General features: G+C 49.6%; 13 protein-coding genes across 13 annotated transcripts; 5 read left to right on the top strand and 8 right to left on the bottom strand.

The window, feature by feature from the left end:
• Positions 1 to 1,204: 1,204 nt before the first annotated feature.
• Positions 1,205 to 3,325, bottom strand: P153DRAFT_367241 (non-specific serine/threonine protein kinase). The gene is made up of 6 exons (XM_033668223.1): positions 3,194 to 3,325; positions 2,875 to 3,138; positions 2,464 to 2,816; positions 2,111 to 2,418; positions 1,896 to 2,058; positions 1,205 to 1,848 (listed from the first exon to the last, which is right to left on the bottom strand). Exons 2-6 carry the CDS (start codon positions 3,033 to 3,035, stop codon positions 1,658 to 1,660), a joined length of 1,176 nt encoding a protein of 391 aa, XP_033523324.1. The 5' UTR covers positions 3,036 to 3,138; positions 3,194 to 3,325; the 3' UTR covers positions 1,205 to 1,657.
• Positions 3,326 to 4,114: 789 nt separating this feature from the next.
• Positions 4,115 to 4,413, bottom strand: P153DRAFT_386137 (uncharacterized protein; the record flags this gene model as incomplete). The annotated part of the gene is made up of 2 exons (XM_033670499.1): positions 4,115 to 4,209; positions 4,299 to 4,413. The coding sequence occupies 2 exons, from the start codon at positions 4,411 to 4,413 to the stop codon at positions 4,115 to 4,117; spliced, it is 210 nt and encodes a 69-aa protein (XP_033523323.1).
• Positions 4,414 to 6,417: 2,004 nt separating this feature from the next.
• On the bottom strand, positions 6,418 to 7,737 carry P153DRAFT_265343 (uncharacterized protein; the record flags this gene model as incomplete). The annotated part of the gene is made up of 1 exon (XM_033662863.1): positions 6,418 to 7,737. A coding segment is annotated over one exon (1,320 nt), but the record flags the coding sequence as incomplete, so codon positions are not given.
• Positions 7,738 to 7,803: 66 nt separating this feature from the next.
• On the bottom strand, positions 7,804 to 9,270 carry P153DRAFT_252351 (uncharacterized protein; the record flags this gene model as incomplete). Its single annotated transcript, XM_033662725.1, has 1 exon — positions 7,804 to 9,270. A coding segment is annotated over one exon (1,467 nt), but the record flags the coding sequence as incomplete, so codon positions are not given.
• Positions 9,271 to 9,588: 318 nt separating this feature from the next.
• On the top strand, positions 9,589 to 11,379 carry P153DRAFT_357424 (uncharacterized protein; the record flags this gene model as incomplete). The annotated part of the gene is made up of 1 exon (XM_033666730.1): positions 9,589 to 11,379. The coding sequence occupies one exon, from the start codon at positions 9,589 to 9,591 to the stop codon at positions 11,377 to 11,379; it is 1,791 nt and encodes a 596-aa protein (XP_033523320.1).
• A 488-nt stretch (positions 11,380 to 11,867) lies between these two features.
• On the bottom strand, positions 11,868 to 13,061 carry P153DRAFT_367239 (uncharacterized protein). Its single transcript, XM_033668222.1, has 2 exons — positions 12,750 to 13,061; positions 11,868 to 12,675 (listed from the first exon to the last, which is right to left on the bottom strand). The coding sequence occupies exons 1-2, from the start codon at positions 12,988 to 12,990 to the stop codon at positions 12,017 to 12,019; spliced, it is 900 nt and encodes a 299-aa protein (XP_033523319.1). The 5' UTR covers positions 12,991 to 13,061; the 3' UTR covers positions 11,868 to 12,016.
• Positions 13,062 to 13,328: 267 nt separating this feature from the next.
• Positions 13,329 to 14,491, bottom strand: P153DRAFT_367237 (uncharacterized protein). Its single transcript, XM_033668221.1, has 2 exons — positions 13,912 to 14,491; positions 13,329 to 13,811 (listed from the first exon to the last, which is right to left on the bottom strand). The coding sequence occupies exons 1-2, from the start codon at positions 14,299 to 14,301 to the stop codon at positions 13,389 to 13,391; spliced, it is 813 nt and encodes a 270-aa protein (XP_033523318.1). The 5' UTR covers positions 14,302 to 14,491; the 3' UTR covers positions 13,329 to 13,388.
• A 318-nt stretch (positions 14,492 to 14,809) lies between these two features.
• On the top strand, positions 14,810 to 15,456 carry P153DRAFT_376274 (uncharacterized protein; the record flags this gene model as incomplete). The annotated part of the gene is made up of 3 exons (XM_033669646.1): positions 14,810 to 14,966; positions 15,020 to 15,297; positions 15,349 to 15,456. The coding sequence occupies 3 exons, from the start codon at positions 14,810 to 14,812 to the stop codon at positions 15,454 to 15,456; spliced, it is 543 nt and encodes a 180-aa protein (XP_033523317.1).
• A 797-nt stretch (positions 15,457 to 16,253) lies between these two features.
• Positions 16,254 to 16,640, bottom strand: P153DRAFT_386131 (uncharacterized protein; the record flags this gene model as incomplete). The annotated part of the gene is made up of 1 exon (XM_033670498.1): positions 16,254 to 16,640. The coding sequence occupies one exon, from the start codon at positions 16,638 to 16,640 to the stop codon at positions 16,254 to 16,256; it is 387 nt and encodes a 128-aa protein (XP_033523316.1).
• A 2,434-nt stretch (positions 16,641 to 19,074) lies between these two features.
• Positions 19,075 to 20,212, top strand: P153DRAFT_423375 (uncharacterized protein). The gene is made up of 2 exons (XM_033672423.1): positions 19,075 to 19,533; positions 19,584 to 20,212. The coding sequence occupies exons 1-2, from the start codon at positions 19,395 to 19,397 to the stop codon at positions 20,066 to 20,068; spliced, it is 624 nt and encodes a 207-aa protein (XP_033523315.1). The 5' UTR covers positions 19,075 to 19,394; the 3' UTR covers positions 20,069 to 20,212.
• A 324-nt stretch (positions 20,213 to 20,536) lies between these two features.
• P153DRAFT_291969 (Di-copper centre-containing protein) lies at positions 20,537 to 21,827 on the bottom strand (the record flags this gene model as incomplete). The annotated part of the gene is made up of 4 exons (XM_033663805.1): positions 20,537 to 20,740; positions 20,819 to 21,372; positions 21,453 to 21,600; positions 21,654 to 21,827. The coding sequence occupies 4 exons, from the start codon at positions 21,825 to 21,827 to the stop codon at positions 20,537 to 20,539; spliced, it is 1,080 nt and encodes a 359-aa protein (XP_033523314.1).
• A 319-nt stretch (positions 21,828 to 22,146) lies between these two features.
• P153DRAFT_431765 (methyltransferase-like protein) lies at positions 22,147 to 24,289 on the top strand (the record flags this gene model as incomplete). Its single annotated transcript, XM_033672925.1, has 5 exons — positions 22,147 to 22,879; positions 22,932 to 23,279; positions 23,370 to 23,525; positions 23,763 to 23,815; positions 24,173 to 24,289. 5 exons carry the CDS (start codon positions 22,147 to 22,149, stop codon positions 24,287 to 24,289), a joined length of 1,407 nt encoding a protein of 468 aa, XP_033523313.1.
• A 132-nt stretch (positions 24,290 to 24,421) lies between these two features.
• Positions 24,422 to 26,459, top strand: P153DRAFT_28521 (uncharacterized protein). The gene is made up of 3 exons (XM_033663384.1): positions 24,422 to 24,783; positions 24,862 to 24,906; positions 24,961 to 26,459. The coding sequence occupies exons 1-3, from the start codon at positions 24,707 to 24,709 to the stop codon at positions 26,393 to 26,395; spliced, it is 1,557 nt and encodes a 518-aa protein (XP_033523312.1). The 5' UTR covers positions 24,422 to 24,706; the 3' UTR covers positions 26,396 to 26,459.
• The last annotated feature ends 533 nt before the right edge of the window (positions 26,460 to 26,992 follow it).

Here is a 26,992-nt window from a genome sequence, read left to right as displayed (position 1 = left end):
TATGTCTACTGCTACTGCTTCCTATAGGGTCTCCCACGTCCGGTGCCCTTAACTTGCACGGTCAGCCCACGTGGTACTATAGTCTGACAACCACCAATGATGATGAGAAGAATAATATCGTCGGTACTTGATCTTCTCTTCACGGCCTCCTCCGCAATATCTCATGCCTTCACCCGTCGCTCTGCGCGCCTGATGCGGCTCTCATGGCATCACTGCATTGGATGTGCTACGTGCCGCATGAGGCTTCGCGCTGTCGTTACGCAAGGGCGTTCGTTTCATCGTCCAGCCCTCGCGTACCTTATAGCCGGAGGTACAGAAGCAGAACATAACGATACCATGACTGGGGTAATCAAATCATTTTTCAGCTCGTCGGTCTGTGTGCTAGACATCTGAGGAGGCAAGAAGAAGACATTGGAGAACTTATGAGCGGACGCGCAGGCTGACGCGTTCGCAAGCACAACGGCAAGTCCGGCGGCACCGTGAATCAAGGGATTGTTGAATACTAAGCATGTCTTGGAGTTCTCATGGATGATGAACATTAGGAAGTAAGCGATCACCACCAGGGAGAACGAAGGAGAGAAAGGAAGTACGAGTGTGAAAGAGATGTCAGCGTAACAGGCTGTGGCTGTACACGATCCGTTTTATTCCGATGTTTTCGTCAAGGCGATAGAGATTGACGGATGCGACTTAGTGATGGTCTTTTAATACTGCAGCGATAGAGTTAAGCATGAGGAAGTAGTTAAAATAGCGGCGAGATTGACAATTACTGAGGTACAAAATTAGGTAATTTACCCTACCACTTTACACTGCCCTTTAGCGTATAGAGAAGATATAGTATATTATAGAATAAGCTTACATAAGCTTTTTATTTCTAAAGTAGATAAACCTTTAAGTCTACATTCTCTACTACCTACGTACCTACCTACATACTTATACATATACGCCTAGTACAAGAAATACTTTTCTTACCTGAACTTTGCATATTTAGCAGGTTCTAGCTAATAATAATAAAGATATATTAAAGTTTTATAGCAGGAGGAGAGTAGCAAGAAAAAGGCTTAGCAGTAAACACTAAAATAAAAAAAAAAAAAAAATTCTATCTTAAGAAATAATCTTATCTCTTTATAAAGATATATAAAGGAAAGTAAGAAATCTTCTCTTATACCTTAAAAAACTTTTATTACAGTCTTTTTTTGTTGTTGTGTAAATAGGTAAATTTGCCTAATTCTCTAGTGTATATTACCTGGTGCCGGTGTAAATTACCCTAACGCGGTACCTCAGTGTTTCATATGTTCGAGCTCTTTGACTTGTGGCGCGGAGGTGTTCTTGTCAATGGCGCTGCCCCCACTCATGCTATTGCTCAAGGACGACGATATCTAAGCTCCGGACACGTACTACTTAACGACAAAAGGAGTTTTCGCGCAGATTGAATTGGCCGACAGTCGGGAGCAAAACGAGTGAGGTCCAAGCCGTCAATATCATGTGCGGATGCTAAAGTCGGCCAGAACAACTGCTAGGTCGGCGATGATGACATGAAATGCCCGGAAGTGAAGTGAAGAAGCATATGTTTTTGTAAATCAATCCTAAACATGTAACTGATACAAAGACTCCGCGAGAATGACTTTGCAGTGCAATGGTTGCTTGATCGTCGTCGCAACTACATAGTGTCGGCCATCCATGGGTGCTTCAGGAGTTCAGTCGCCGATTTCCTGTCTTCCGGCCGCCATCTGAGCATCGAGCGTATGAAATCGAGAAACAATTCCTTTTCCTCCCCTTCAAGCACCGAGACTCTTTCCTCGAGTGAGATCTTAGGAATAGTTACACTCTTGGAGCCACCCGTCCAGTGTCCTATTGAACTTAGCAGAGTCTATGTCGGGACGATCTCAATGACTAACCTTGCTTGTCGAAGACCTTCTTTGTCATATGGTTGCTTTGCGTGTATTCAAGCGGAGGCATTCCAAGGTATGCAACCATTTCGGAAACATGATGTGTCTCTGATGGGTTGCCCTCGTTGTCACGGGCGTCGAATAGATGCTCATCTTCAAACAAGTCCCACACCTAATGAAGAGTAAGTCATTGAGACTTCGTTATAATAGTATTGAATACCTACCAACGTGGCGACACTCCAAATGTCCACCTTAGAGCCCCACTCCATCTCGAAAACTATCTCTGGTGCACGGTATAGCTCAGGCTGAATTAAGCCGGAGTGGGAATCTCCTATCCGCGCTTCTCCAAAGTCACAGAGAACTGGTTGGCCCCAAAGATCACCCGTAGGATGGGGAAGCTCACGGGAACTGTAAATGGTGCGTGTGTCGTCAATCACTTTGGATGGTGACGGGTTCTCTGCTTCAGCTTTCTCGAAGTTTTCCAGAATAGTGTCATCATCCACAGTCAGCATGATATTTTCAGGATTAATGTCTAACTTGTCAGTTGATTCAATCGTGTTGCATCATCTTGCCGTACCTGTATGTACGACCTTAGCCTCGTCGTGTAAGAACGACAGCGCCTTTAGCACATTGGCTAGCGTGCACTTCAGAAGCGGAACGTCGAGCTTGTGTGCTGGGTTGTAATACTGGAGCTGTCGAATAGTCATGTGCATGGGTGGATGAACAAAGCACAAATGTTTGCCAGTCGGACCGTCGAGCTCAAATTCGCCATACAGTCCGCGGATGTATGCTTGGCCGCGATGCTGTGATTGCATAGAACTGACATGCTCGTAAAAATCTAGCTCTCGATTGAGCTGTGGTGTCTTTTCGGCATCTCGGGTACAAATCTTGACAGCGACGAAGCCAGCGACGAAGCCAGCGTCTCGTTCTCTGTGCATGGATGATCAGACTTTGAAGGGTGGGTGGGGGTGAAGAACGCCAAACATACCGGATATCCCGACACAGCCATACCGTGGAGTATGCACCGTATCCGAGTTTTCCTATAACCTTAAAGCTAGAATCGAGAATCTCACCAGGTCGTGCTGGATAAAACTGATCATGGCTATACCACGGAAGACGCTCCTCCTCGAAAGGCTCGCTGGCATTCATTTTCGTACTCTGGAAGCGCGAAATTCGGGAGATGTGAGAGGGAAATTTGAAGCGAGTACATGCGCGTTGACCAAATCTCAGCATGGTGTAGAGACACTATATCATTGTGGGAAGTTAGTGTGACGGTCCAAAGGCATGTTGGCCGCACTGATGCCTACTTCTCGATATCGATCACCGCGGGGAACGCGACGGCAACGCGAAGGTCGGTCAGCCGGCCCGACGACACGCGAACACGCCAGGTGACTGGCCTTTGCCACACTGTCGCGTGGTCAGCCCGTATGGCAATCGTGAGGGGACCTGGCCGACAGAACGGCAGGCTCGACAGGGGTTTCTTTTTACTAAGGATTTGCAACATCGATCACGTGATGTATAAGTTACGTGAGTTTGGAGATACTGTCTTGAAGTCTCGGTCATCCACTCAACAGAATCTAACAGTTCTCGTGGTATAAGTATCAACAATGCGTCTATTCTTATCTTGGAATAGTGATTAGGTAGGACCTGTACTCGACGCAATCGTGCTAACGCACTCAGGCCTGATCAGTTCTGGGAAGCTTCTCAAGAACAAATTTACAGGGGTATTCAGGTACATAGAGTCACAAGTTCAATATCAACGAATTCGTTGGCTATTGGGGTCTTTTTGCAATCTCACGGTGCTCAGACCAAATCACCTTCTCAAGAGTAATGAGCCACTATCAAGTACAAGTAATTTGCCTGTGGTCATTTCAAAGACCAACAGGTTCTCAGTTATCGGACACTAGCCTCCCACCTTCATCGAAACTTCGTTCGCCCAGAGACAGACCCAGATCAATATCCATGCACTTGTGCTTTCCTATCGCTTTAGTTGGTTCTGAGGCATTTTATCTCTTTATCGCTAGCGGGAGCAACGTCTCTGACAGCGGCATAGATGCAAGCTGGTGCAGCGACCCTTTCGAACGCTTTGATAGTGAATGTGACTTTCGTATCGTGCGGGTTTTCGTGAATAAGGGTGCATCCCCAGTTCTGAATATCAGAACCGCAGTGAGCCCTGAGTCGATCGAGCAATTCTCTTCCACAACCCGCGGTGGAGCCAATATTGTGGATTAGTCTTCTGTTGCATCGTTGTTTCCCCAGCCATTCAAGCCCATGGTGAAATCAGTTTCAGTCGTGTGTTCAGCATAATCACACCAGTTGTAACCTAGACGAAAGGGTGTCAGTGTTTGTTTCTAAGCGAAGGAAAGGAAAGTTGAAGATGCCATCCATGCATATCTAGGGAGTTTGTCTTACTGTAGCGAGCCACCAAACTCTTGTCAGACGCTTCTCCAACAGCCTCTGCGGCGAGAAGAGCAGCGGAAGTGAGGCCCAAGAAGGGAAGGGCAGCAAGGATAAAAGATGTCTTCATGATGAGATTGCGTAACTGTTGCTAGTTTTGGGGAGTCCAAGTTGTAAGTTGGTAGAGAAATGAATTCAACTTGTAATGGTTAGAATATAACTCAAGGGGAGGAAAGTGGTCAATATATAGTTCAACGGAGGTTAGTGCACTCATCATAATCATAACTCACGTGTTTCTCGCGGACTCTTTCCGACCTCAGACCTTCACGTCGTTACTACGAGTTAGCTAAAAGGGCGGACAATCCTTCTATTTGCTGTAAAGGGAAGGTAGTAGGATACAAAAGCACTACTAGGTGTGGGTTGTGGTGGTATTCCTCTGTCATAAGGCCTGTCTCGATCCACAGACCCTGTTTATCACTTAAAATCTTTGGAGAAAACTGGGCAAGCTGATGCTCGCCTTACATGAGGCTCTCCTTCATGCTCTACCGGGCGAGCTAACCTATTTGAGTAATGTACGAGGAGACTCAATTAGTACACCGCACAGGTCCTTCCCTACTAATCGTTGCATATAGTTATCAAAAACATGGGCTTGTAAAAGTAAATATAAATAAAGTCGTTCTATATATCTCTTCTGACAGTATAAAGTATCTTGAACAGTTCAAGAACGTTGCAGTTTAAGCAAAGTAAGCAAGGTACGTAAAGTGTATGTTTTTACACAGAGCTATGTAGTGTAGCAAAAGTATAAGCTCCTTTAGACTAAGGATAATAGTAAATCTACACTGTTATATATTTCTATCTCTTGACCTCCTGTTTAACTATAAACTTAGCGGTAAATGCAACAAGCATCGACGCAACACGTGACGGGGCAACAGGAAACTGTAACTAAAAGCTCCTGCCGTATCTGCTATACAGATGTTTGTAGCAAACGACTACTATCATGTCCAGCATCTTCTATCAAGCCTATCACTATCACCCTCATGTACACAACGGAGACAAAAAACATATTTGATCCTTTTGCAGAACTTGCAACTACACTAATACCTTTCAGCTCTCCAAGAATAAGCGATAGCACTTTACTATGCTAGTTCAAGTATTCTAACAGATGTTAGGATTGTGCTTGCACCTGTGTTATTCATATTCTTCCTTTTCTCCCTCTTTCTCATCAACTACCGAAACCGCGCTCGTCTCACCAAAGCGCACTCACAAGGCTTCTCCATCCTCACCTACCTTGCTCCATCCAGTCAGCTCAATCCAGAGCCCTTCCAGGATTCTGATACTGCGACCTGGGGTGGTAGAGGAACAATCAGACATGTAGAGCCACACAATGTTATAGGCCCCCAGCAATGGACAAAGCGGGGGGAGGGGGGGGGGGGGAAGACCTAAACAGAGGAGGAAGAGGAAGTCGTGGCGTCTGGATATGAAGATAAGGAAGATGGCGAAGCTGGAGATAGAAGATGCGCTTGAGATGCGCGGGCGCATAGTTGTGGGCATGCTTGTGGTAATGGGGGTAGCTTGTAGAGCGTTGTGAATGGGAGTGAAGTGACTCGTCGTCACAATGTCGGATATGATGTATGGCGCAAAAGCATAACGTGTGGGAGTGAGACGAGCACGAGCAGAGCTGTATAATATCAGACCTGATCTCAAGGGGTTTGGGATGTCCTACTCTTCGCTTTACGAGTCATGATCCGTACAATGCTGGGATCAGCGAAATACAGTATTATTTGATGTTATTAACTATCAAACACTGGATCAACCTTGTTACACCAACTTGCAACACAGGCTTATCATCAATACCTAGCATGACCTTTTGACTAGGAAAGCATCGAACCCCAATGTGGGTCGTCAAGAGGCTATTTCATCGTAACGAAATGATCGTAGCGTGTCCAGCCGTAAAAGGAGAATAAAATAGCGTTAGAACGCGACAACATAGCATGTATAATCAATCTATATAACAAGTCGAGAGAAGGATATGGCAACCTTTTGAATGCCAAGTACAATTTGGTCGCCTTCCCAGCACGAGTTCGAGGGATAAAATTACAAACGTTGGAGTAAGAAGAAAACGAAGACCCAGTTATCAAAGCCTTAAGATGAGGAGGCGTGCAACAAGTCGATCGAAGAAGTACCTCATATCGTCCTCTGGTCTCTTCTCTTTGGCTTTCTCGACTAGATAGCCGGAAACGCTGGCCTTCTTAATCGCGTTCCGTAGACCTTGAATAAATACGTCTTCGGCTGTGTTGTGGTGGGACTGCATAGGCTCGCCCTCCCAGTCGGGTCTGAGTCTAGCGTGGCAACCAGAGAAGCATGCGCTGTAGAAATCGAGTAGTGCCTTCACACTGTGATCCTCAAGTTCTAAGTCTTTTTCAGTACTGGATGAGCGTGTTGTGTCGTAATGGTCGTGGTATGGCAGCTTCGCGGCGTGGTAGTGTATAGATTCAACCGTCATGAGGACGGTGATGAGAACAGCCAGAGCGATGGGCCATTCGCTATGTTGCCTGCTTAGGAGAAATTGCGTCAATGACATGACCACATCCTTTATCAAGGTGAGGGCAAGTTGAGGTATGATTGCGCTGAACTGGGAGCGGATGAAGCAAGGTGTAGGAGCGAGGTCCCCGGATATTGCCTTCGTACTGTGCATGAGATGGTCCAATGCCCGACTCTGTGAAGGTAAAGGCGACGTGATGTTGTCGCCGGTATGAACCAGTACGAGAAGCTTGAGCGCCTGGTGAAGTGTGCGGTATTGATGGGAGCTTGCTGGAAGGCTGCAAAAGAAAATGTAGATCTCGCGTAAAATCTGTAGTTGTGAACAATATAGCGGGAAAGCGCGGAAGTTACGCGTTACGAGTAGCGATAAGTGTGAGTCCAAAGTCTGCGCGAGAGAGGAATGGGCATCAGCTGTTAGTACAGCCGGGATCACAACATTCCTGTGACGGGAAGGAGGGCTGGTCAAAGGCATGGGTGGCCATGAATAGATGATGTGTTCGTGTATTAAAGGATGATCATCTTTGAGCTGTACAGCGTGTACCGAGACATCAAGCGCTGGGCCAAAGCCAATGTTCAGTGGAATAGTGTAGGTAATCCCCGTTGAAATTTCGAGACCATCAGCTAGAACGAACGACTCCAAAGATTGGAAAGATGGATGCGACCTTAAGCGGTTGGAAAGGAAGGTCGCGTATAGGTCACTGAGCGTACTGTCCCGGCAAGGGTGATTGACCAGATCCTCTCTGTAGTGTTCTATACAGCTCTTGCATGGAATGCCAGGATCGCATCTTACTTCTCGTCTCTCGCAGTTCGAGCAAGTTCCAGCAACCCGCATCCATGCTGCATATGATCGCTGCTCAACAGTAAGAACTCTCTTACGTCCTGTTGATGCTCGCCATCCTACGTTTAGGGTTGAATCACCTCGGGAACTGACAAAAGTCAAAGTCGACAGCTGTGATGCATTTGTGTGCTTGCTCCTTTCCTCAATGGCAGGATCCGAGTTGTTATCGTCATCAGTTGCAGCACCAATAGGCACAGCGAAGAGTGCGAGCTGCTCGAGATGATTAGCGAGGTGACGTTTGAAGACCGTCGGAACAACGGCCAGAATATCATTGGGTACTGATTCTCTCGTGTGGGTTGTTCGCTCTCTTAAAGAATCAGCCCAGTCTGAGCAGCAAGGGCAATCATTTGCTAGGATTTGAGCAAGCGGCTTTCGAGCGAGATCTATTCCTAGCTGCTGCTCGTTGTTATCCAGAACGTCCGTATGTTTCCGCCTCAGATGAGAAAGGTATTCCTCCTTGCGATAGAAGACTCTGTTCAGGCAGAGGAAGCATTTGTAAACTACGCGGTGGAATGTCATCTCGTGTTGAAACCACTTGTTGATATCCCCAAAATATGGTGCATCGCAGTCTGGAAACGTGCATACATAAGAACGAAGATCAGAAAAGACATGCTTTCTCCAGGTACGTTCGCTCTTGAACCTTTTAATCCGAAAGCAAAAGGGGCATTCTATCTCCCTTTTGTTACCGATGCGCAAGTCGTCAAGTTTCGGTATGCGAATGGTAGTAAATAGCTCATGATCGCTATCGACCGAGTGAGAGATTGTCGTGTACGAAAGGGCATCTTCCTCTGGGTTTGAATCTTCGGCAACAAGCATTTGAGGTGTGATTTGTTCGGGGGTAACAGTAGTTGCTTTGGTGAACAAGGAAGGGCGGCTCGCTGGACCAAGCGTTGGCTTTGAATCGAGTGGCTGCTTGATGACAAGAGCTTGAGAGTTGACGGCCGAGTTATCCGCCTTCTCGTGGAGTATTCCTTCTAGTCTCTCACGGTGATCCTGCATGTAGTTGAGGTAATGCCGTCTTTGCGTGATAGCTCGTCCAAGACGTTGACGAAGCCACGAGTAATCATCTGTGGCAAGCTTAGGATACTTCTCACCAACGTGAGCAATGTCGAACTGATCGTTGAAGCGATATCGGTTGCGGCTGAGAGCTTTCGCGAAAAGGTCGGTAGGTGCTGCCTGCCGGATGAGGATCGACATTCTAAAGAGTTGAGTGATGGTCCCACTAATCTCCTCTCGAAGCTCTCCCACTTCGCTGATCTCCCCATCATGTTCTTTTTCAGCCTTATCAGTAACAGAGACCATGCCTTCTCTCTTCCCAGAAACGATGTCCAGCAGCTCTGCAACGACTTCGTCCAAGTCGCCTAAGAGGCCCGACACGTGAGTGAGCACACCGTTAGCTTCGTGTAATCGTGACTCGATGGACATGGACGACTCGGGTCGATGAAGAGCTCCGATGTTCCCAACAAAGAGACTGAATCTTTCCAGCTCCTCAACAACTTGGGTATCTTTGATATGCCCATCATTGCGATCCGGCTGGGACAGAATGGAGATGATTTCCTGCAGGTTGATGAGACAGGAGCGGCATTGCTCCGACACTGACAGCGTCATTTGTCGTCATCCGGTGATCCAAGAATGGATTCACAACAGAAGGCGACCCGGCGCTAAAACTTCAGGAAATCACATTCAAGAATGATCGAAAAACTGACAACAGAAACGGTGGGTAGGATCCAAATGCGAATGGCCTTGAAAGTCTGACGGTTGTTAGTGGGGTGGAGGTCTTACCATATAAAGCAGCGGGAGTTGCATTTGGGGGCGATAATTGCGGGGAACCGACGCCTTACTCACGTCTCAGCCTTCGCATTCTCAACTCTTGCTCTTCCTTATCTTAAACCACCCTATTTTGTTGAAATCATCTCCCATGTTCCTATGAGCGGTCTAGAAATAGCAGGTGTCGTTCTTGGCGCCTTTCCACTGCTCGTGAGCGGTATTGAACATTGGCGTGATGTTGCCAAAGTTGGCGGCTTCTTCTGGCGGATCCGGAAGGAATACACCAAATGCCAGCATAACATTCAGTTTCACGAAATTCTATACAAGAAGAACCTGAGGGAGCTTTTGTTGCCACTTATCCCGGATGCAGACGAAGTTGCGCAGCTCATTGCAGATCCGGGTGGCCAAAGATGGGGTGACCTGGCGTTGCAGGAACGACTAGAGGGCAGATTGCACGAGTCGTATCAACTATACCAGGACACTATTACTGAGATGAACGAGATCGCACAAGAGCTGAAAAAAGAGTTGTGTTTCGATAAAGACAATGTGCAAGACAAACTCTTGCCACCTGGAACGAAACGGCAAAACTCCAGTCGATCGCCAAGTCTTCAGCCACTTGCGAGGCCTTCAAAGCTGTCTGTTGCCAAGGGCAGATTGGATTATGAGATGTTTCGAACAAAGTTTAGCATCGGGGAAAGGGTCAGGCATGAGCTACTCGGCCAACTCAAAGAATGCAATGAGCGCCTGGAAAAGCTCTTGAGCTCTAGCGACAGAGTCTCAGCTCTTGAGAGTGCCACACCTGGGCATACTAAGCAGACTGATACGCTAGTATCAATATTCAAAAAAGCTTCGAAGAGATCGAATTTGCTGTTTAAGGCGTTGCAGAACGCCTGGCAGTGCTCGTGTCAGCAGTACCACTTCGCGAACTTACGACTAGAGCATCGAACACTCACCGAAGTGTGTTTTGAGATCATCCTTGTGTTTTCTGCTCTCCCAGCGCATGTCAAGAGGCCATGGTCCTGGAAAGAGTTTCGTTGCGGCCATATGCTGGGTTGCTCCTTTCCTCAGAACACGGTGAAAGCCATCACATCCTCGCCGCTAGCCACTCATTGCCAATCAGCGACCCTGCCCACACCGGCTTCTATTCAATCAACCGCAATTTCGAGACCAAAGGCAATGGATTTCGCACCATATGCACCCACCTTACCGAGGATCGAGGTAGATATGTTCACCGACCATAACATCCAATTGTGTCAGCTATTGGGTAATGAAGATTGCGGAAATTGCATGGGTATTATCAGTCATGACGATGAGATCTACCATCTCCACCCGATCATTCGAAGAAGGCAGAATGTCAAAAGCGTCCCTATCACGCTTGACCATATCCTCTCACAAGATTTCGAAGGTTACTTGTCGCGGCGTCAACGCTACTCAATTGCGCTTCTTGTTGCTTCATCGGTTGGACAACTCCAATTCACGCCTTGGTTACGAACTAGTCTCTGCAAGGAGGATATCATTTTCTTCCCCTCAGACGACAACAACCTCATCATTCCGTATGGCGAGCCTTTCATCCGACAGGGCTTCCTCCCAGACGACCACACTCATCTCTCCTTCACTGAATTCTCCACCAACGACTGCAACTTTTATTCTCTCGGCATAATCCTTCTCGAACTCTGCTTTAGTTGCCGGTTGGAAGACCATCCTCTTCGCAAGAAGCACCCCCCAACCACAGATGTCGAATCCAAACACGCCTTCGACGTAGTAGCTGCGTTGAAGTGGTCCGGCAATGTGAGCGGCGAAGGCGGAGATGATTATGCAGCAGCTGTCAAGTGGTGCTTCACGGGTGCAACTGATGGAGGGAAAAACTGGAGAGGCGAAATTGTCAGGAACGTAGTGCGGCCGTTGGAGATATGCATGGAGCATTTCCGCATTGCGGTTGTCGTTGAATGAAAAACTAAAGTTGGTACACAAAGCGATCTCTTAGAATTTCGAACGGCTGCTTGCGTTGTTAATAACCGCACAGTATCTCTTCGCACGCTGGACACCACAAGAAAAATCACATCATGGCCGCACACCCCAAAGGAATTGTGTACACTTGTTTGACCGCAACAATGGTACTATACACAAACCACCCCAAGGAGGATACAACAAACTTGAATACAAATATCAAATGCATGACACGACTTTGGCAAGAACAGAACTGCTGAGGGTCGAGGTATCGGAAGAAAGGATGTTTCCTAGAAACCAGAGCCGGTCTAAAGTAAACCAAAATCGTCAGTCTACTCTAAAACAGAAATCGATTTACTGTAAAGGAGAAATTCGGTTTACTTTCAACTAGGTTTTGACATATCAAACCGAACTCTAGCTCTTGTAGTGGTTTCTGAAGCTGATACTGCTCTGGGGAAAGTCTGAGGCCGACACAAATGGAATGTATTGCTAGATAAATGCCGTTGTCGCTGTCGGCGTCTTAACGGTGAATGGTACGAACCAAGTACTGATCAACATGTGGCAAGCCAACCCATGATCACCAAGGATACGCAGAGATAGTAGAGTACAGCACGAGGTTATAGTAGAGCAGAGTCAGAGATCAGATGAAACTAGCAGCCCAAACATCCATCGCCCTAACGCCTTTCCGACCCCCCTGCACACCCTCCAAGCTCGCCTCACACGCGTCCCGTGACGCAAGGATCACCCCCCGTTCTCTCTCATCACTCACTAGCTCCTCTACTTCCCTTTCTAAAGAGGAAGAAAGACAAGCAGAGACTTCCCATTGTCCGTCCAACAACCCCTCCCCACCTTGCACGCGGGTCTCACTCTCCAGCTGCCACCCGGCAGCCAGGGCCAGCTCGGTGATCCGCTTTGGCCCCAGCACCGTGCGGACGTTGGAGACGCTGTTGGGTTTACGGCACTCCAGCGCTGCCTGGGTGAGCGCAGCTAATACGTGAGGCTGGGCAGAGGGGTGCGTCGCTACCAACGACCACTCAGCAAGGAGGAGACGCTTGCTGTGCTGCTTGAGGGCGCGGAAGGTGGAAAGGATGAGCGAGGGGGAGGGGAAGTACCATAGGCAGTGGGCGAGCACTGTTGCGTCAAATGCCTTGCTTTCGCTGGCGGGCGGCGAGGAGGTGGCAGAGGGGGAGAGGAGGGAGGAGAGGTAGTCCAGGGGGGATTGTTGGACCCAAGTAACCCGGCTACCCAGCGGGCCGTGCGAGATATGATCCTGTGCTTGGCCGAGAGTATACGGGGCACCTACAGGAGCATCAGTCCGCTGCTTTCCGCTCGCACCGCCAGGACAGACAAGGTAGAAAAGCGAAAGGACGCACCATAATCCAGTTCCGCCGGATCGACCGCCACCACCCTCCCCTGCTCGCCCACAGCAGAGGCAAGGACAGTCGTACAGTCTCCCTGCCCGCATCCTAGTTCCAGCACCTTCGAGCCAGTGGGGATGTTCCAGTGTTGCAGGAGCACCAGGCGATGAAGGGTTTGGGAGTACTGGATGCTGAAGTGGGCGGGATCGTGTAGGGAGACACGGGCGATCGAGGCGGCGTCGAGTTGAGTGGTCATATTGTGCTCGATGTGTGTTGGGCACATGACGGCTGGGTGGGTTTTGCGTAGCTAGGTGATGGTTGAGGAGGGGATGGAGTGGAGTGATTGTGAGTCAATAGACGATTTTAGCCGCTTCGTTACCCTGTTTGACAACGATCTACATCCTCTTTTGTAATAGCGTCAACTTGGAACTTGGAACTATAGCCTTTGTAGCTACTGAAGAGCTGTGGATGGAGAAATCTTGTAGGTCCAATTCCATGTGCGGGAGAGCCCTCAGCGCAGTAGGCCGCCGGGTTAGGTGAGTTTATTGGGGCTACAGGTGCCCAGTGATTCGAAGAGTCACCAGACATAGAGACGGGATTCATTCTACGTGAGCAATGACACTGATTGAAAGCTACATAGCCACCCTGCCCCGCTCATTTCCTCCTTCTCACCAACTCAAACCCAAAGTTCGGCGCCATATCAATCTGCTTAAAGCTCACATGACACGCCACGCGCTGGCACCTCATCTCCACTATCAGACTCTCCGCCTCACTGGGACATCCGAACTCCAGTGTTGTGCTATTCGGCTTAGCTGTGAGGTCTAGCACGCCGAGCAGCTCTCCACGCACGGGAAGGGTCGAGTACGATAAGGTGTCATAGTCGAGTTCGTCTATACTGGAAGAGACAGTGGCGGAGGTGGCCGAGGGCGCGATAAGCTGCCAGACTTCGATTTCCGTTATATCCCCCTTGGTTGTGATGTCCTTGGCACGCGCAGAGAACTCGGGAGGCGGCCGCCAGGAGATCGCGCAGGCGTTGACTCTTGTGGAGGGGATGGGGAAGCGCATAATTGCCGAATCCTTCTCCGGCGTTAGCAGCTGCACACATACCGGTAGACACTGAAAATAGGCGGAGGGCTTATCGAAGGGAATGGAGAACGAGGAAGTACGGAATACGGACCTCGACAGTAACATACACCTGCACCCCCTGACCCCACACGGCGTTCTTCAACTTCCGGCTCACCCGTGCAATCCTATCCGGCCAAGCGTGGTGATAGACCTGGGGAGGGGGGATCATCCTCGCTGCCCTATCCAATCCCAGCCTAGCGTCGCCATAGGGGAGTGCCTTGAGCTCGGAGTCGGAGAAGGGGTAGGCTTGATATCTTGATAGTGTGATGGGGAGGAGGGCGACGTTCACTGCTGATAGCAGTGCTAGGGCGAATGAGAAATAGAGGATAAGCTTGGGCAGCTGGGAGGGCTTTTCAAGAGTTGCGACGGAGTCCTCGCCATCGTCGTGTAGCGCCAAGGGCGCATACTCGGGTGAATTGGACTCTGCTTTGGAGGAGAACATGGCGAGGGGCGGCCAAAGAGCAGAGCGAGAGGAGAGAGAGGGAACGCCGTGAGCGAAGCCAAGGTTAAAGCAGGCGGGGGCGCAAGTGCCAGGTAACAGCCCAGAACGCGGGACTGCATGACGCCTGGTACGCCTTACTGCTCACCACGCCAGAGAGAGTAGGAGTATAGTCAATCGAAACCCCGGCCCTTATCAGCAGTGGAGGAAGCTAGAGATGGCGCTAGATGCTGACTCTGTACCCTGCGTCCGTGTGGCAGGCGGCCCGAACCCCACCTGCCAGCTCGCATAATTAGCGCGCATCACAGGGTCCACATAGTTCAGACGTCACCCAACTCGGCGACCCGCCATTTCGGGAGTGTGACCGTGACTGGCAGGTATGAAGGGTCTGAAGGGAGATGGGGCGATTCGCCGGGCTTCGACGGCCACCCAACTCTGGCGTTAGACCGTCTGAGCATACTTTATCTTGCACTCGCTCTCTGCACCGTGCTGCACTTGACCTCTGTCAACCATGCCCTCCCTCCTCACCGCAATCACCTGCCTGCTTGCCCTCAGCATCAACCTTATATCTGCCGCGCACGCTGGCTTCCACGTCCAGTTTCCATGGTCGTCACGCGCTCCAAACCCCAGGACTCGGCCAGAGATAGATCGGTACAACCCTTTCTGCGGTACGTTCCCCTCCGTCTCCGGTCCAGCAGTAGCGTAGGTTGAGACAGAGAAGGGGAGATAGTGCACAACCCCCAACGATACTCCCGCCGCTCCCGCGGTTTCCTCTCCTTTTCCGGTCATCCTGGGGACCTTGTGACGGCCCTCTATACCCGGCAAAGAGTGCCAAGGAAGAGAGACGACTTCCCTCACATCATCCTGCAGGATGTGCCCATCCAGCCTTCAGGTCAGCTATGTGTGAACGTCACGATACCATTTCAGACTGAGGTCGACGAGATGGGAGTCATGTACTTCGAGGCGAGGGATCCGAGGACGGGGAATGTGGAACACTATGTTAGTTGCTTCGGCTTGCAAATAGTAGAGCTTGTGCTGATCCGAAGATAGTGCTCGGACGTCAAGATGGCTAACATAGAGGCTCTGCCTGAGGAACATCCGGCTATGTGTGCGGCTAACAACGAGACGCTTATCCCGATGCCGGATGAGTACCTGTAGATACAGGCTGGAGAACTGTCATGTCTTGCAATAATCATGTGTGGTTTGCTTCTAAACGCGTATTGCTCTGACACGTAACTACTTCCTACTGCCAAAACACCCGAAGACATGTGTGTACGATAGAAAGCCTTATTTTCATCTTAGTAACTTTTGTGCGCAGCTTTATCTGCTGCTACAACTTCTTCGGTCCAGATACAGCAATTCAAAAGGAGAGCATGATTGGAAGTAGACACTTAGAATCGCCATACACGGGCGAGCGCCGCACCCCTCTCTTATCTTAACGTACAACAGCTCAACGCAACGGCACTCTATTGGCTTTAAATGAAGCAGGTATCCAGCTTGCTATCCACTCTACCGCATTAACTTGTCAAAAGCTGCGCAACCGACCCTGATTAGGCAGGCAGCCAAGCTCGAATGACAGGATTTAAACACGGTTAAATTAACGAGAAGTCGTCCCAATTTAGTCAATCAATTGCAGCTTTTAGGGCTTGGCTGCCTGCCTTATCACTAGTCGTGCAGCTTTTCACTAGTTTATGCAGTAGGGAAACTAGACATGATACACGTACGTGCAAAAAGAATACGCGAGATACTACTTGATCCACTCTATTCATATATGTATACTGCTATGTAACGAACGTGGCAAAATCATACGCTTAAAGAGGGGCGCAAAGTTGGTGGGTTGCGGCGCTCGCCCATGGAACACGCTATAGACACTTATGAAACTCGTTCATGCGAGACTTCAGTTATCCGCAGCCGAGCGGTAGACATGCAGGTTCTCGTCGGTATCGCTCCTGTACTCATGCGATCTCGTCATCACCTACGCCGTAGGTGTGTCGCTTTTCGTTATTCTTGCGCTTATCTTCATTTGCAATGTCGTCTTCATCAAAACCGTATCTGTGTCGCTTTGCAATCTCATCATCCCCTACGCCGTAGGTGTGTCGCTTCTCGTTGTTGTCGCGCTTGGTGATCTCGTCTTCATCTAAGCCGTAGCTGTGCCGTTTTGCGATCTCATCATCACCTACGCCGTAGGTGTGCCGCTTCTCGTTGTTGTCAGAGAGATAGACATGGGTGGTTGACTCCTCGGCGCGGCGAGCCAAGTCAGCGGCGGGAACCGCTGCGGACAGAGCAGGGAGGATGTTCAGGCCGAGGCTGGCGAGGCTGAGCAGGGTGACAGTGAATTGCATTTTTGGAGTTTGGCGGTGAGTGGATGCTTTCGTTGGGCGAGGCGAAGAAGTGGCTCGCTGATGAGATGCTGTTAGTGCTCATCATGCTCTTGGGTATTTATGCGTTTCGCTATCCGAAGGAGAACAAGTCCTTACAGAGGGAATATCCGTCGTACGATCAATGTCTGCTATAGCTGCATGATAGGTTAGCGCTCTCTCGTGTAGCGTTTGACGTGGTTGCGTGATATTGGTACAGAAACAGTCGGAATAGCGTTAGAGTAGAGATCTGCGTCCGTACTATGGAGTCCGTAAGCATTGTGGTGAAGTGGGACACAAGTGGTATGAAAGCAAGTAAGACTTTGGACCCAATGCACTGTGGGCTTGTTCCATGCTAGTACGACACTTGAAAGCTTGTTCCTTGTTAGTACGACACTTGAAATCTACTCCATGTTGGAAACTGTATATTGCTCTGCCGTTAGGAATCCCGGACTAGTAGGATTTGAATTCAATCGCCTTGTACCGATGTGACTGGAGGCGGGTAAGAGTGATAAGATAGTGAACAACGAGCCCACAAAACAAGGGGTCTGACCTATTACTAAGAAACATTTAATACCCATAATTAGCTGATTGGCAGAGTAACATACGGTTTGCGACACGGTGTAGACTATCAATCATATGTGAGTTACAGGATCAATTCACGTCGGTTCGCATCCCTGATAATGCCCAACGAACCAAAAGCGGAAGTTGATGCGAGTGAGGTTCTGCTATTGATTTGGAATCTGATAAGGATGCAAACAGACTTCAATTGACCCTGTATCTTCAAGATAATGCCCAATTGTGTGGTTCAACTCTGAACTGTTTTCCTGTTTAGGTTGTTATACTCCGAGACAGATAAGTCTTGTGTATCTTCAAATGTACTTTGTCTAGGGTCATTACGATCAACAAATTAACCGGTCAGATTTGAGTAACAGCTAGAGTAGTTCTGCTAACTTCTCCAGGTTACATGTAGGTCCGGTTCCTTGTCCGCACACCCGTAGACCTGCACAGAGAAGCGATCGCTGTTGAGTTACGATGCCGTGCTGATAACGACCCGTGCCTGCACGCCTAACGTTGCCAGGATACGTGTCGATGAGCAGTGAGTACCGTCTGTATGAAATGTTTAGTTTGTGTTGAGGTGTTGTAGAGGGACCCGAGTCATTGGTCGACGGTTTAGGAGATGACTTTATTCAGCCAGTAGTAAACAACAACGTGGGATAATCAGAGCTTCCTATGTTTGGTCAATGGTCTTGTGCCAACCGGCGCAGCGTTGCCGCCATAATAGGTATTTCATCAATGTACCACGTTGTATAGGCCGACAGCCCCCAGTCCATAAACCTCTAGAACACAGACGGGGTATAATGGCAAGCATCCTTCGCGTGTTGAGGTAAGTGAACTTTTAACCTGAAGACGGTAGCACTATGGCTCGATGTGGAAGGTAATGAGGCTTGACATCATATTGCGCAATAATTCCCCATTCCTGCATTCCTGAGTCAAGCCGAGGAAATCATCCCCTCTTCTGGTCGACGATCACTACTAGAAAGGGACAGTAGGAGTAGCGCATGCTTTAATTGTAGTGCATATAGTGCGATGATGGCTGGTGGTGTAGAGGTAAGGTCGGCGCCAAGGACCTAGATCGACAACACGGGCGGGTGATCCCGGTGCCAAGCATGATTGGGCGCCTGGATGCTGACGTGCATTAGTCGGATAGTCTCCGGACAGTACAATTGAAAAGTACGGTTAGAGATTGGATAGAATACTAGATATAGATTAGCCGTTTTTTCTATTAACAACAGTTTTAATTAGAACATTTAGTACTACTTAACCTATACAAATCGTTTACTACTTAACTGTTTAAGTTATCCTAATTATTGCAAATTCGTGTTGTTGTTATTGTTCTCTTACTAGAATATTAAAATCGTTGCCTATTATTATCCCTAGTAGTCCTGTTAATCCAGCCAATCTTAAGCTTAATAAGCTGCCTACGCGCGCCCTATACAGCTTGTTTAATTTTGTTTTAGAAAGTGCGTAGACTAAATAATTTATTATATTACTATCTCTTTTACGTCTCTATATATTCTAAAATACTACGCAACCTTACATTAAAACTTCTATACTATAGTTGTTAGTAAAAGATTCTTATTCTTTTTGTAGGTTAGAAGTTTAAACACAGGTAGGAGCAATTTATTAATTTTTATTAATTCTTGTAAGTCAGCGTAAAAAATATAGCGTTAAGTTAATTTTTAGAGGAGTAAAGGAAGATTTAGTAGTAATAGTCTATACAAATAATTCCTATTACGTGGATTTTTAAGATTACGTGGATGCTGCGCTAGTACTCAAAATAGAAGACTATCTGAAACCGTACTTTTCAATCGTACTGTCCCGAGACCGTCCGTGCATTAGTGCATCCTCCGCATTAGTTTATCTGCTTTCCCTATGAGTAGGTCAGTTTTTGTGGAGCTATAAACTGCCATGCGTATGCTTCTCTGCTTACTGGCGTTCTCTACGTCATCGACGAGATTCTTCGAATTTGGAGACGGCTAAGGGCTCTGGTGAGCAGAACATCTCAGCAGTGCGTCTCCTCCTGCCCCACTCTTCTGAACAACGCGCGATTTGCCCACCCAAGTGAGAGCAGATACGGCCATAGATGTGTTAACAATGTTCGCCCGCTCCTGGCGCTGAACAATCTTCTCGCCTTCCTCTGTTACCCTCAACGCACCACCCTACCAGCATACCAAGATGTTCCCTAAATCTCTGACACCCCAACTACGCGGCCCTTCCCACGGCTTGCTCGCAGTGCTGAGCGTCTGTCTCGTCCTGAATTTAGGCGCCCTCTTCTTCTCCTTCCGTATCTTAACGCGCGGAACGCGGGAATACAGTGCGCCATATCCCAGCCTCTCTTCACACTCATGACTGACTCACAGTAAGCCTACCTCACTGGCGACCGACCTCGTGAGCTCCCCCTAAAGGTCCGCACCATCCAAGCCGCCTTTCACGACGACCCCTTCCACTACGGGATGGAAGGCATCCCCGCCTGGGCTGAATGGAACGCGATTCGCCCTCCCGGCAAGGGCTTCGTTTTTCTAGGGGAGGAGCACTTCGCATTTGGGGTGTCGATGTGGCATCAGATGCACTGCCTTAACCACATACGCGCGGCACTTGTCAACGGGGACGACGGGTCGGACCATACGGCGCACTGCTTCCATTACCTACGGCAGGGCATTCTCTGCGCCGCCGACACAACCCTGGAGTCGGGCGGCACGGGCATGAGAGTGGCTAATGGGGACAAAGTCGCTACGGGCGGAGGAACTGTGCATACCTGCCGGGACTGGAGACAAGTGCATGATTGGATGGAGAGCCAGCATGACGAGTGGACATCGGAGATGTATGAGAGATTTCAAGAGGCTAGTTGACATAGTGGGCATGAGATGGGCAGGATAGGAAATATGACTATAGCGAACGTGACCCTGATGTGACTGGACCGGCCATATTGTATGAGTGCCAACCCTTTCGTTGCCCGTAGTCGAAAAGCATCGGGAGGGCAGTACGCCACAGCGAAGATTGCGGTAGATGTGTAGTACGCTGATCAACTCTGAAGACCCTGTACAAGCAAGTACTCCAAGATATAGTACCGCATGAACTGTCGACATTCCGTTCTGCTAGGTCTAATGAGACAAAAGTTCGATTAAGCCAATTAGAGACAAGAAGATTCTGACCGATAATCTCAATTTTCCCATAACATCCTTTGGTTTGCTGGGCCCCGCAGAAGAGATTGGAAAATATCGCTAAGCAGCACATTTTGGTACTGAGCTCCTGCCCCATTAGGCCTAGCGGAATGGAATCTCGACAGTTTATGCAGTATCAGTCTGATCTGGTACCCCTCACTCCTCGTCTGTATACCGATAACACAACGGCCAACCCTCCGTATCAAACACCCTCCTTGGCGCCACAGGCACACTCTGAACGTCGAAAGACATCTGATGATCTGCGTGCGCGTCGAGGTCGTAGCGTGGGTCGGTCATGTTGTGCGGGTTTAGGGGTATGCCGGAGAAGGCGGCGAAGTTCGATGGGTGGTGGCGTTGCCACTGTACAACTCATGTCAGTAAGAATATACTGCAGCAGACATGTGGAGCGGGAAACTAGCATGGGGTTCGGGGGCGCACCTCACTCCACAACCGGTCAAGCTGCGCATGATGCAGCCAAAAAAGCGGGTCATTAGGCGTGAAGCTTATTGCCATGCCCTGGCAATCCTCCTTCGGCAGGGCCTTCGAGCAGTCTCCCGCCAAATCGCCCCCAACGAAATTGTGTACGTGGTTGTGCAGTAGCGTCATTGCGTACTGGAACTTGAAGAAGTCGCCTGTGGTTTGCTCGGTCGAATTGCGCACAAACTCCGGGCCGAGGGTGCGGTTTTGAGGCAGCTCATGGGGGAACCAACCGGTTATGAGCGTCAGGTTCCTTCGCAGCGGGTGGGGAATGGGCCAGGCAAGCTCGAAGTTCCCGGTGGACGGGGCAAAAGCGCCGGTAGTGACGGTACAGTCTGCCTCTGGGGAGGAATCGCAGTCCCCCGTCCCGCCCAACCCATACTCCGGCGAGTCCTCGAACACTGGCGAGTCGAACAGGTCTGCATGATCGCGCGACCAGTCCCAGTATGGTGTTGGCCCGCTGTACCCGCAAGTGTGGCGGAGGGAGGTGTCGAATAGGTAGGTGAACCAGCGGTCTGCGCCCACGTCAGCATGTGCTCGGGAAGGAGCGGGAGGGAGGGAGGGAGGGAGGGAGAGAGGGAGGGATGGAACGCACGCCACGGCAAAAAGTAAGCATTCCTATGCGCGCTATGCTCCACTGATGCGTGCGAGTAAGAGAAGTCGTCGTACAGGCTCCTCTTTCCCTCAAGCACCGTCTGATCTTTCGTCAAGGATAGCCGTTCGTGACGTATGCTTGCTAAGCACTACTCGGCATCAGCAACATACGCGCTACCTAGGGTGATGAAGGAGGGCGCACCTTGACAGCTCCCACCCACTCGGATTTCTCGCTATGCGTCAACGTCCGCCATTCTTTGCGTGTCAGCAGCTTGCTGCACTTTTGTGATTGTGTCTCGCTCCATTCGTGCGCATATGAGAGGTGGGCGCTGGGGAGGACGGCGAGTACGCAGAGGAATAGAATTGAACGGGCCATGGCCATCATCCAGCCAGGAAGGAAACAGAGAGTAGGCACGGAGAGATGACGAGGTCGTGATCGTTGCAGTATAACCGAAAGCCTAAATAGTCAGCTTCCTGTGTATGATGGAAGAAGGCGCCTGGTCAGTACGCTGTGATCAGATACTACCATTGACGCACAGCATGCTTCTGATGTCACAGTACCTTATCTCCGAGAGAGTGTCTTACTGTATCATCCACTCGTAGTGTCTTTCCCGCCCTCCCACCATCCTCGTGTGCTACTAACAGCAAGAACCCATCCTCCTCACCCACATCTATCTGAAGCCACAAGCACAACGATGCGCACCTCGATCTACCTCACCCACTTCCTCACTCTCCTCCTCTGCGTCGTCTTCCCCCTCTACCTCGCTCTTCGTGGCTCCGCCTCGTTGTCCGACATCGCACTTCTCCTCTCCTCCCTCTCCGAGCGCGCCGAAGCTTTTCACGTTGCGCTCAACTCCCCGCTTGCCGCTCCTCTTGCGCCAATCTCTAAAGAAGCCTTCGAAGCTTCCGCCGAGCCCGCCAAATCCGTGCGCACACCCGAAGGCGGGAGAAGGAAGAGATATCCCTCCCTTACCGATGGATTGGCGCACTGCATCAACTCTTTCGAGCAGTATCCGTTCCTCGCCGAGCAAGTGCTCCAGCGGAAGCATGCACGGTATGCCAAGCAGACGCCCGCGCAAAGGGCGATAAGCAATAAGCTCGGCTATCCTGCGCACTTCGAGAAAGCCAGGAAGGGGATTGAGGTGAACGCCCGGTTTTCAGAACAGATCGCACAGATTGCAAGGGAGGATTACCATACCGGCCCACGAGCACTGGAGGACGAGGAAGACGCGGAGTTCGGAGTTGTGGATCTAGCGTTTGGACATCTTTCGCGAGACTGGAGCACGCAGGGCGCAAAGGAGAGGCAGGCCGTGTTTCCGCCTGTTCTGCATGGGCTCGAGCAACATTTTGGCGGGAACGGAATAGGGAAGAAGGTGCTTGTACCCGGAAGCGGTATGGGCAGGCTGGCAAGCGATATCGCTGATCTCGGTGCGTCTATCTTACTTCGTTGAATTGAGGGCGCGGCCTCACATCGGCGCAGGGTACGACGTCACGGCCAACGAGCTGGACTACGGCTCCATCCTGGCCTACCACCTGCTAATGAACCACACGAGGTCGCTGCACCAGCACACCCTGCAGCCCTTCGTGACCAAATGGACGCATCAGGCCAACCCCTCCTCGCGCTACTCCGCCTTAACAGTGCCGGACCACTGGCCAAATAATGCCGTCAAGCTCGTCGAGGGCGACTTCTTGGAGATGTTTCCCCGGGACGGTGAGTTCGACGCCGTTGTCACGCTGTTCTTCATCGACATTTCCAACAACGTGGTTGACTTCCTGAGCAACATACATCGGCTGCTGAAGCCTGGTGGAGTGTGGATCAACCTTGGACGTACGTTACTGTCCTCCCTTCCTCGAATCCTGACCTTTGTACTTTTCTTGTGATCCGTTCACCGCCAAACTTGGGTTGACGTGTATGCAGCGCTGAAATGGGGCACCCACACCGCTCTCCAGCTCTCCGCGGAGGAAGTGCTCCAGCTGGCAGATCTGCTCGGGTTCGATGTGGACCATACGTCAAGGAAGAGCATCGACAGCCTGTATGTTGAGCAGCTGGAGACGTTGCTGAAGTTCACTTATGGTGAGTGACTGGCGTTTTCTTGTGAAGAGTGAGAACGGTCGCTGATGGCACGGGTAGTTACTCAGTTCTGGTCGGCGACGAAGAAGGTGTAAAACGGGGATTGTGTAATCTTTGCTTCCAGGCTTTGAGCTAGATACAACTTGCCAAGACCGGAGGTGTTAGACTCCGCTTCTCTGGTCACGCGACCACGATCTTCTTGGACAGTAGCACCAGTGTTACATGCTAACACTGACTCAGCCGATGTTACCATCGGAGTTCAAGAGCATTGTGGTTTAAGTATGGTAGGCAAGGTACGTAAAGTGTGTGTTCGTGCGCAGGGCCATGCGGTGCAGCAAAAATGCGAGCTCCTTTAAACTAGGAACGATAGCAAATCCATACTGTTGCATGTTTTTGCCTCTTGTTTTTCATCTCAATTATAAGCTTGGCGGTGAACGCGACAAGCAGCGACGCGACACACCACAAGGCAATGTGTTTTATCACGTGGGATACCTTCACGTGAGAATATGAATATCGCCATGAATCGTCAACCATTCGTTTGAAGGAATCCTGCAATTCTTCTGTACGTGTAAGTGCTAATTAACCTGTTCTGTTGTTTATTTTGTCTTTGCTTTTGTACTTCCGTAGAAGTTTGTACAATCCGTTATAAGCTAGACAGGGGTTGTAGCGAAGCTAGTCGACCTGCAAGTGGTGGAACAAGCACAGTCACTCAGCCACTCCAAATGCCTGATCGCCAGAGGACTCGCTCCGGCTCATCCCCCGTCTAGCTAATAACGAATTGTACAAACTTTTACGGTTCACTTCCTTTTTTTCTTCGCATGTGGCTGCATGGGCTTGGAATGTACAAACTCCGACGCTACAACATATTGAACGTAGTATGTGTGGTGTAAGAGTTGTGGATTTACTATGGAGGAGGCGCGAGCTCTATAGCTCGCGCGCTAGTCCTAAACTAGTGATGCAGACCGGGGAATCGCCCTTACCAACACAACAGTCACCGGAAGAAATCGACATACGATTGGCCGGCTCGTAAAACCACGTGATAGCTCGAAGGCAACTACACCTTGAATGTTTAGTGGCTTCCCGTACTCTCAACTCCTGGATGCCATATCAGAATATCTGTCCCCAAGGTGTCTCGTCATGAACATGCTTCTTACTCCAACCAAAGTTGATAGTTCCCGCACAATATGTCCTCGATGGTTAAAGTGCCCAAACGAACTCGCAGACGTAACCCTAAAGTGAAGACCGGCTGCAAAACGTGCAAGTACGTTGAAATTGATATAAGCGCAATGGCCGTCAGATTATATATTGCTCAAGGGGCCACTATCTAACTGCCTTGCAGAATACGACACGTAAAGTGTGACGAAGCCAAGCCTAATTGCCTCAAGTAAGCACGCTGCTTGTGATCACATTAGTCGCATAACTGTGTTAACCTAGCTAGATGCACAAGCACCGGCCGCAAATGCGACGGATATGTACCAACTAGTGGATGCTTCCAATTTCGAGATTGGAGCGACAGCCAAGATTCCAGTCCCCAAAAGGCCATGTCGGTCTTTACTGTCTTTGGCGACAGCGTGCGTTATCTGGAGTTCTATCATCATTGCGCCCGCCCCGCATTGTCCACCAGTTTTGACAGGGAATTCTGGTCTCGAATAGCATTTCAGATGGCTCACGCTGAGCCCGCAGTACGTCATGCGCTGACGGCTCTCGGTTACCTCTGTCAAACCGAGCCCGGGAGCTTGAAGCACGCTCGCTCGAGGTTGATAGCTGACAATGAACGGAAAGTACTATTGCTTCACTATAACAAGTCCATCGGATGTCTAGTTGAGCGCATGGCTGAGGCAAGCTACTCCTCGGAGATTGGTCTTGTGACGTGTCTGCTCTTCATTTGTATCGAATTTTTGCAAGGCAACTATCATACCGGCTTTACGCACATGAGGAATGGTCTCAAGCTCATCTCAGAACGGCGGCAAAAGCCACAACACGATTCGCCACTTCGCACGACGACTTTGATCGAAGACAAGCTTGTCCCAATTTTCATACGCGGAGTAACGTCCGCCTTACTATATGGGGTCGAAGCTGAGGAAGACTTGGATATACCATTACCGACGCCATCATTTCTCTTGCCACAACCGTTTACCAGCCTTTTCGAGGCGCAGGAGACCTGTTACGAGCTCAGAAATGCAAGCGTACTCCACCTGCGAATTGTGGGTCGCAAATTATTGGAAAATACCCAGTTAAGCGTCCAAGACCTCCAAAATCAAAGTAACCTCCTGGCATGTCACCATTCTTGGTTACAGAACTTTGATCTCTTCGAACAAAACAATAAGCTCTCAAAAGAAGAACGGGTTGCGTCGAGTGCGCTTAAGGCATCGTATTACTCTACATTCATATACCTTTCTTGCTCAGATGAAGCTTCCGAAACTCAGTACGACGCCCACAATGATCAGTTCAAAGAGATCATACACCATGCCAGATTAGTCATCGACTCCATGGCTCCCACCACGGCCTATGCTGCACATTATACCTTCGACATCTCCATCATTCCTCAGTTGCACTTTGTCGCGACACGCTGTCGCTGCCCTTCTACTCGCCGCGAGGCTGTAGCTCTCTTAGCACGAAATCCACCCCGTGAGGGACTATGGGACTCACAGCAACACGTAGTAGTGTCACGTCGGCTAATTGAGATGGAAGAGAGCCAAGTTGACTCAGTAACAGGCTGGCCCGTTCAAGAGACGAGGCTATGGGGGTGTGTTATCAACGCAGATATGGATCGGAATGGGGGATTCTGGACTAGCTTCTTGCCAGCACGGTGGGTTGGCCGACTTGACCAGAACGGAAAACCGAGATTGTTGGAAGAGTTCTTCGTCTTATGAGATTAAGGCTTGGGCATGATAAACAAGTCTGGCAGAACTCAAACTTGGCTAGCAGCATTCTGGAGCAAGCAAGGCCAAACCCTCGACATGAAGCGTGCGCTCGTCAACGTGAGTCAGGTAACGCGTTTCTATGTTGGAGATTCAGTGCTGGTCAATAGGAGGTCGAAGAATTCAGCGACAAGAGCATGCAAGGAAGACCTTTTACATGAAGAGTATGTAAAGGTGAAGGCCACACTATTTCCGGCGAGTAATAGGCGATGATAACAAGATGACGCACATTGGTGCATATATCTTAAGCATAGCGTAGCCTAGAGATCTTCGAAATATTCGAAGTGACTGCGTACACATCTAACCATCCTGCAGCAGCCAGCCTCTTTTGAAGTTTTACCATTGCTCCTCAATCAAGTTTGCTATAGCCACGTTGGTCTGGACCTTGTGACTAGTAATCTTCAAAGCTAAAGCAGCAACAGAACAACTTTATAAACGTTTGAATAAGCGAATCCCCGCTGTTGCAACCTTTTAACTATATCATTTTTTGGACGTCTCACTATAAATCAGCTATTCCTCTGTATGTATGAGCGTGGGCAGCCCGTGCTC

The sequence above is a fragment of the Dothidotthia symphoricarpi genome (assembly GCF_010015815.1).
Source record: "Dothidotthia symphoricarpi CBS 119687 unplaced genomic scaffold P153scaffold_11, whole genome shotgun sequence".
Lineage (NCBI taxonomy): Eukaryota > Fungi > Ascomycota > Dothideomycetes > Pleosporales > Dothidotthiaceae > Dothidotthia > Dothidotthia symphoricarpi.
The sequence above is the reverse complement of the archived record's forward strand: the minus strand, read 5'-3'. Positions and strand labels throughout refer to the sequence as shown.

What these genes read in the sequence shown, in the direction of transcription:
- P153DRAFT_367241 (XM_033668223.1), bottom strand. Translation starts at nt 3,035, where the DNA reads ATGAATGCCAGCGAGCCTTTCGAGGAGGAGCGTCTTCCGTGGTATAGC. An exon ending in TGGCTGTGTCGGGATATCCG is followed by an intron (nt 2,817 to 2,874) that starts GTATGTTTGGCG and finishes ATCCATGCACAG; the next exon opens with AGAACGAGACGCTGGCTTCG. An exon ending in TTTGGAGTGTCGCCACGTTG is followed by an intron (nt 2,059 to 2,110) that starts GTAGGTATTCAA and finishes ACTCTTCATTAG; the next exon opens with GTGTGGGACTTGTTTGAAGA.
- P153DRAFT_367239 (XM_033668222.1), bottom strand. Translation starts at nt 12,990, where the DNA reads ATGACCACTCAACTCGACGCCGCCTCGATCGCCCGTGTCTCCCTACAC. An exon ending in TCCGGCGGAACTGGATTATG is followed by an intron (nt 12,676 to 12,749) that starts GTGCGTCCTTTC and finishes ATGCTCCTGTAG; the next exon opens with GTGCCCCGTATACTCTCGGC.
- P153DRAFT_367237 (XM_033668221.1), bottom strand. Translation starts at nt 14,301, where the DNA reads ATGTTCTCCTCCAAAGCAGAGTCCAATTCACCCGAGTATGCGCCCTTG. An exon ending in AGGTGTATGTTACTGTCGAG is followed by an intron (nt 13,812 to 13,911) that starts GTCCGTATTCCG and finishes ACGCCGGAGAAG; the next exon opens with GATTCGGCAATTATGCGCTT.
- P153DRAFT_423375 (XM_033672423.1), top strand. Translation starts at nt 19,395, where the DNA reads ATGTTCCCTAAATCTCTGACACCCCAACTACGCGGCCCTTCCCACGGC. An exon ending in GCGCGGAACGCGGGAATACA is followed by an intron (nt 19,534 to 19,583) that starts GTGCGCCATATC and finishes ACTCACAGTAAG; the next exon opens with CCTACCTCACTGGCGACCGA.
- P153DRAFT_28521 (XM_033663384.1), top strand. Translation starts at nt 24,707, where the DNA reads ATGTCCTCGATGGTTAAAGTGCCCAAACGAACTCGCAGACGTAACCCT. An exon ending in ACCGGCTGCAAAACGTGCAA is followed by an intron (nt 24,784 to 24,861) that starts GTACGTTGAAAT and finishes ACTGCCTTGCAG; the next exon opens with AATACGACACGTAAAGTGTG. An exon ending in GCCAAGCCTAATTGCCTCAA is followed by an intron (nt 24,907 to 24,960) that starts GTAAGCACGCTG and finishes TAACCTAGCTAG; the next exon opens with ATGCACAAGCACCGGCCGCA.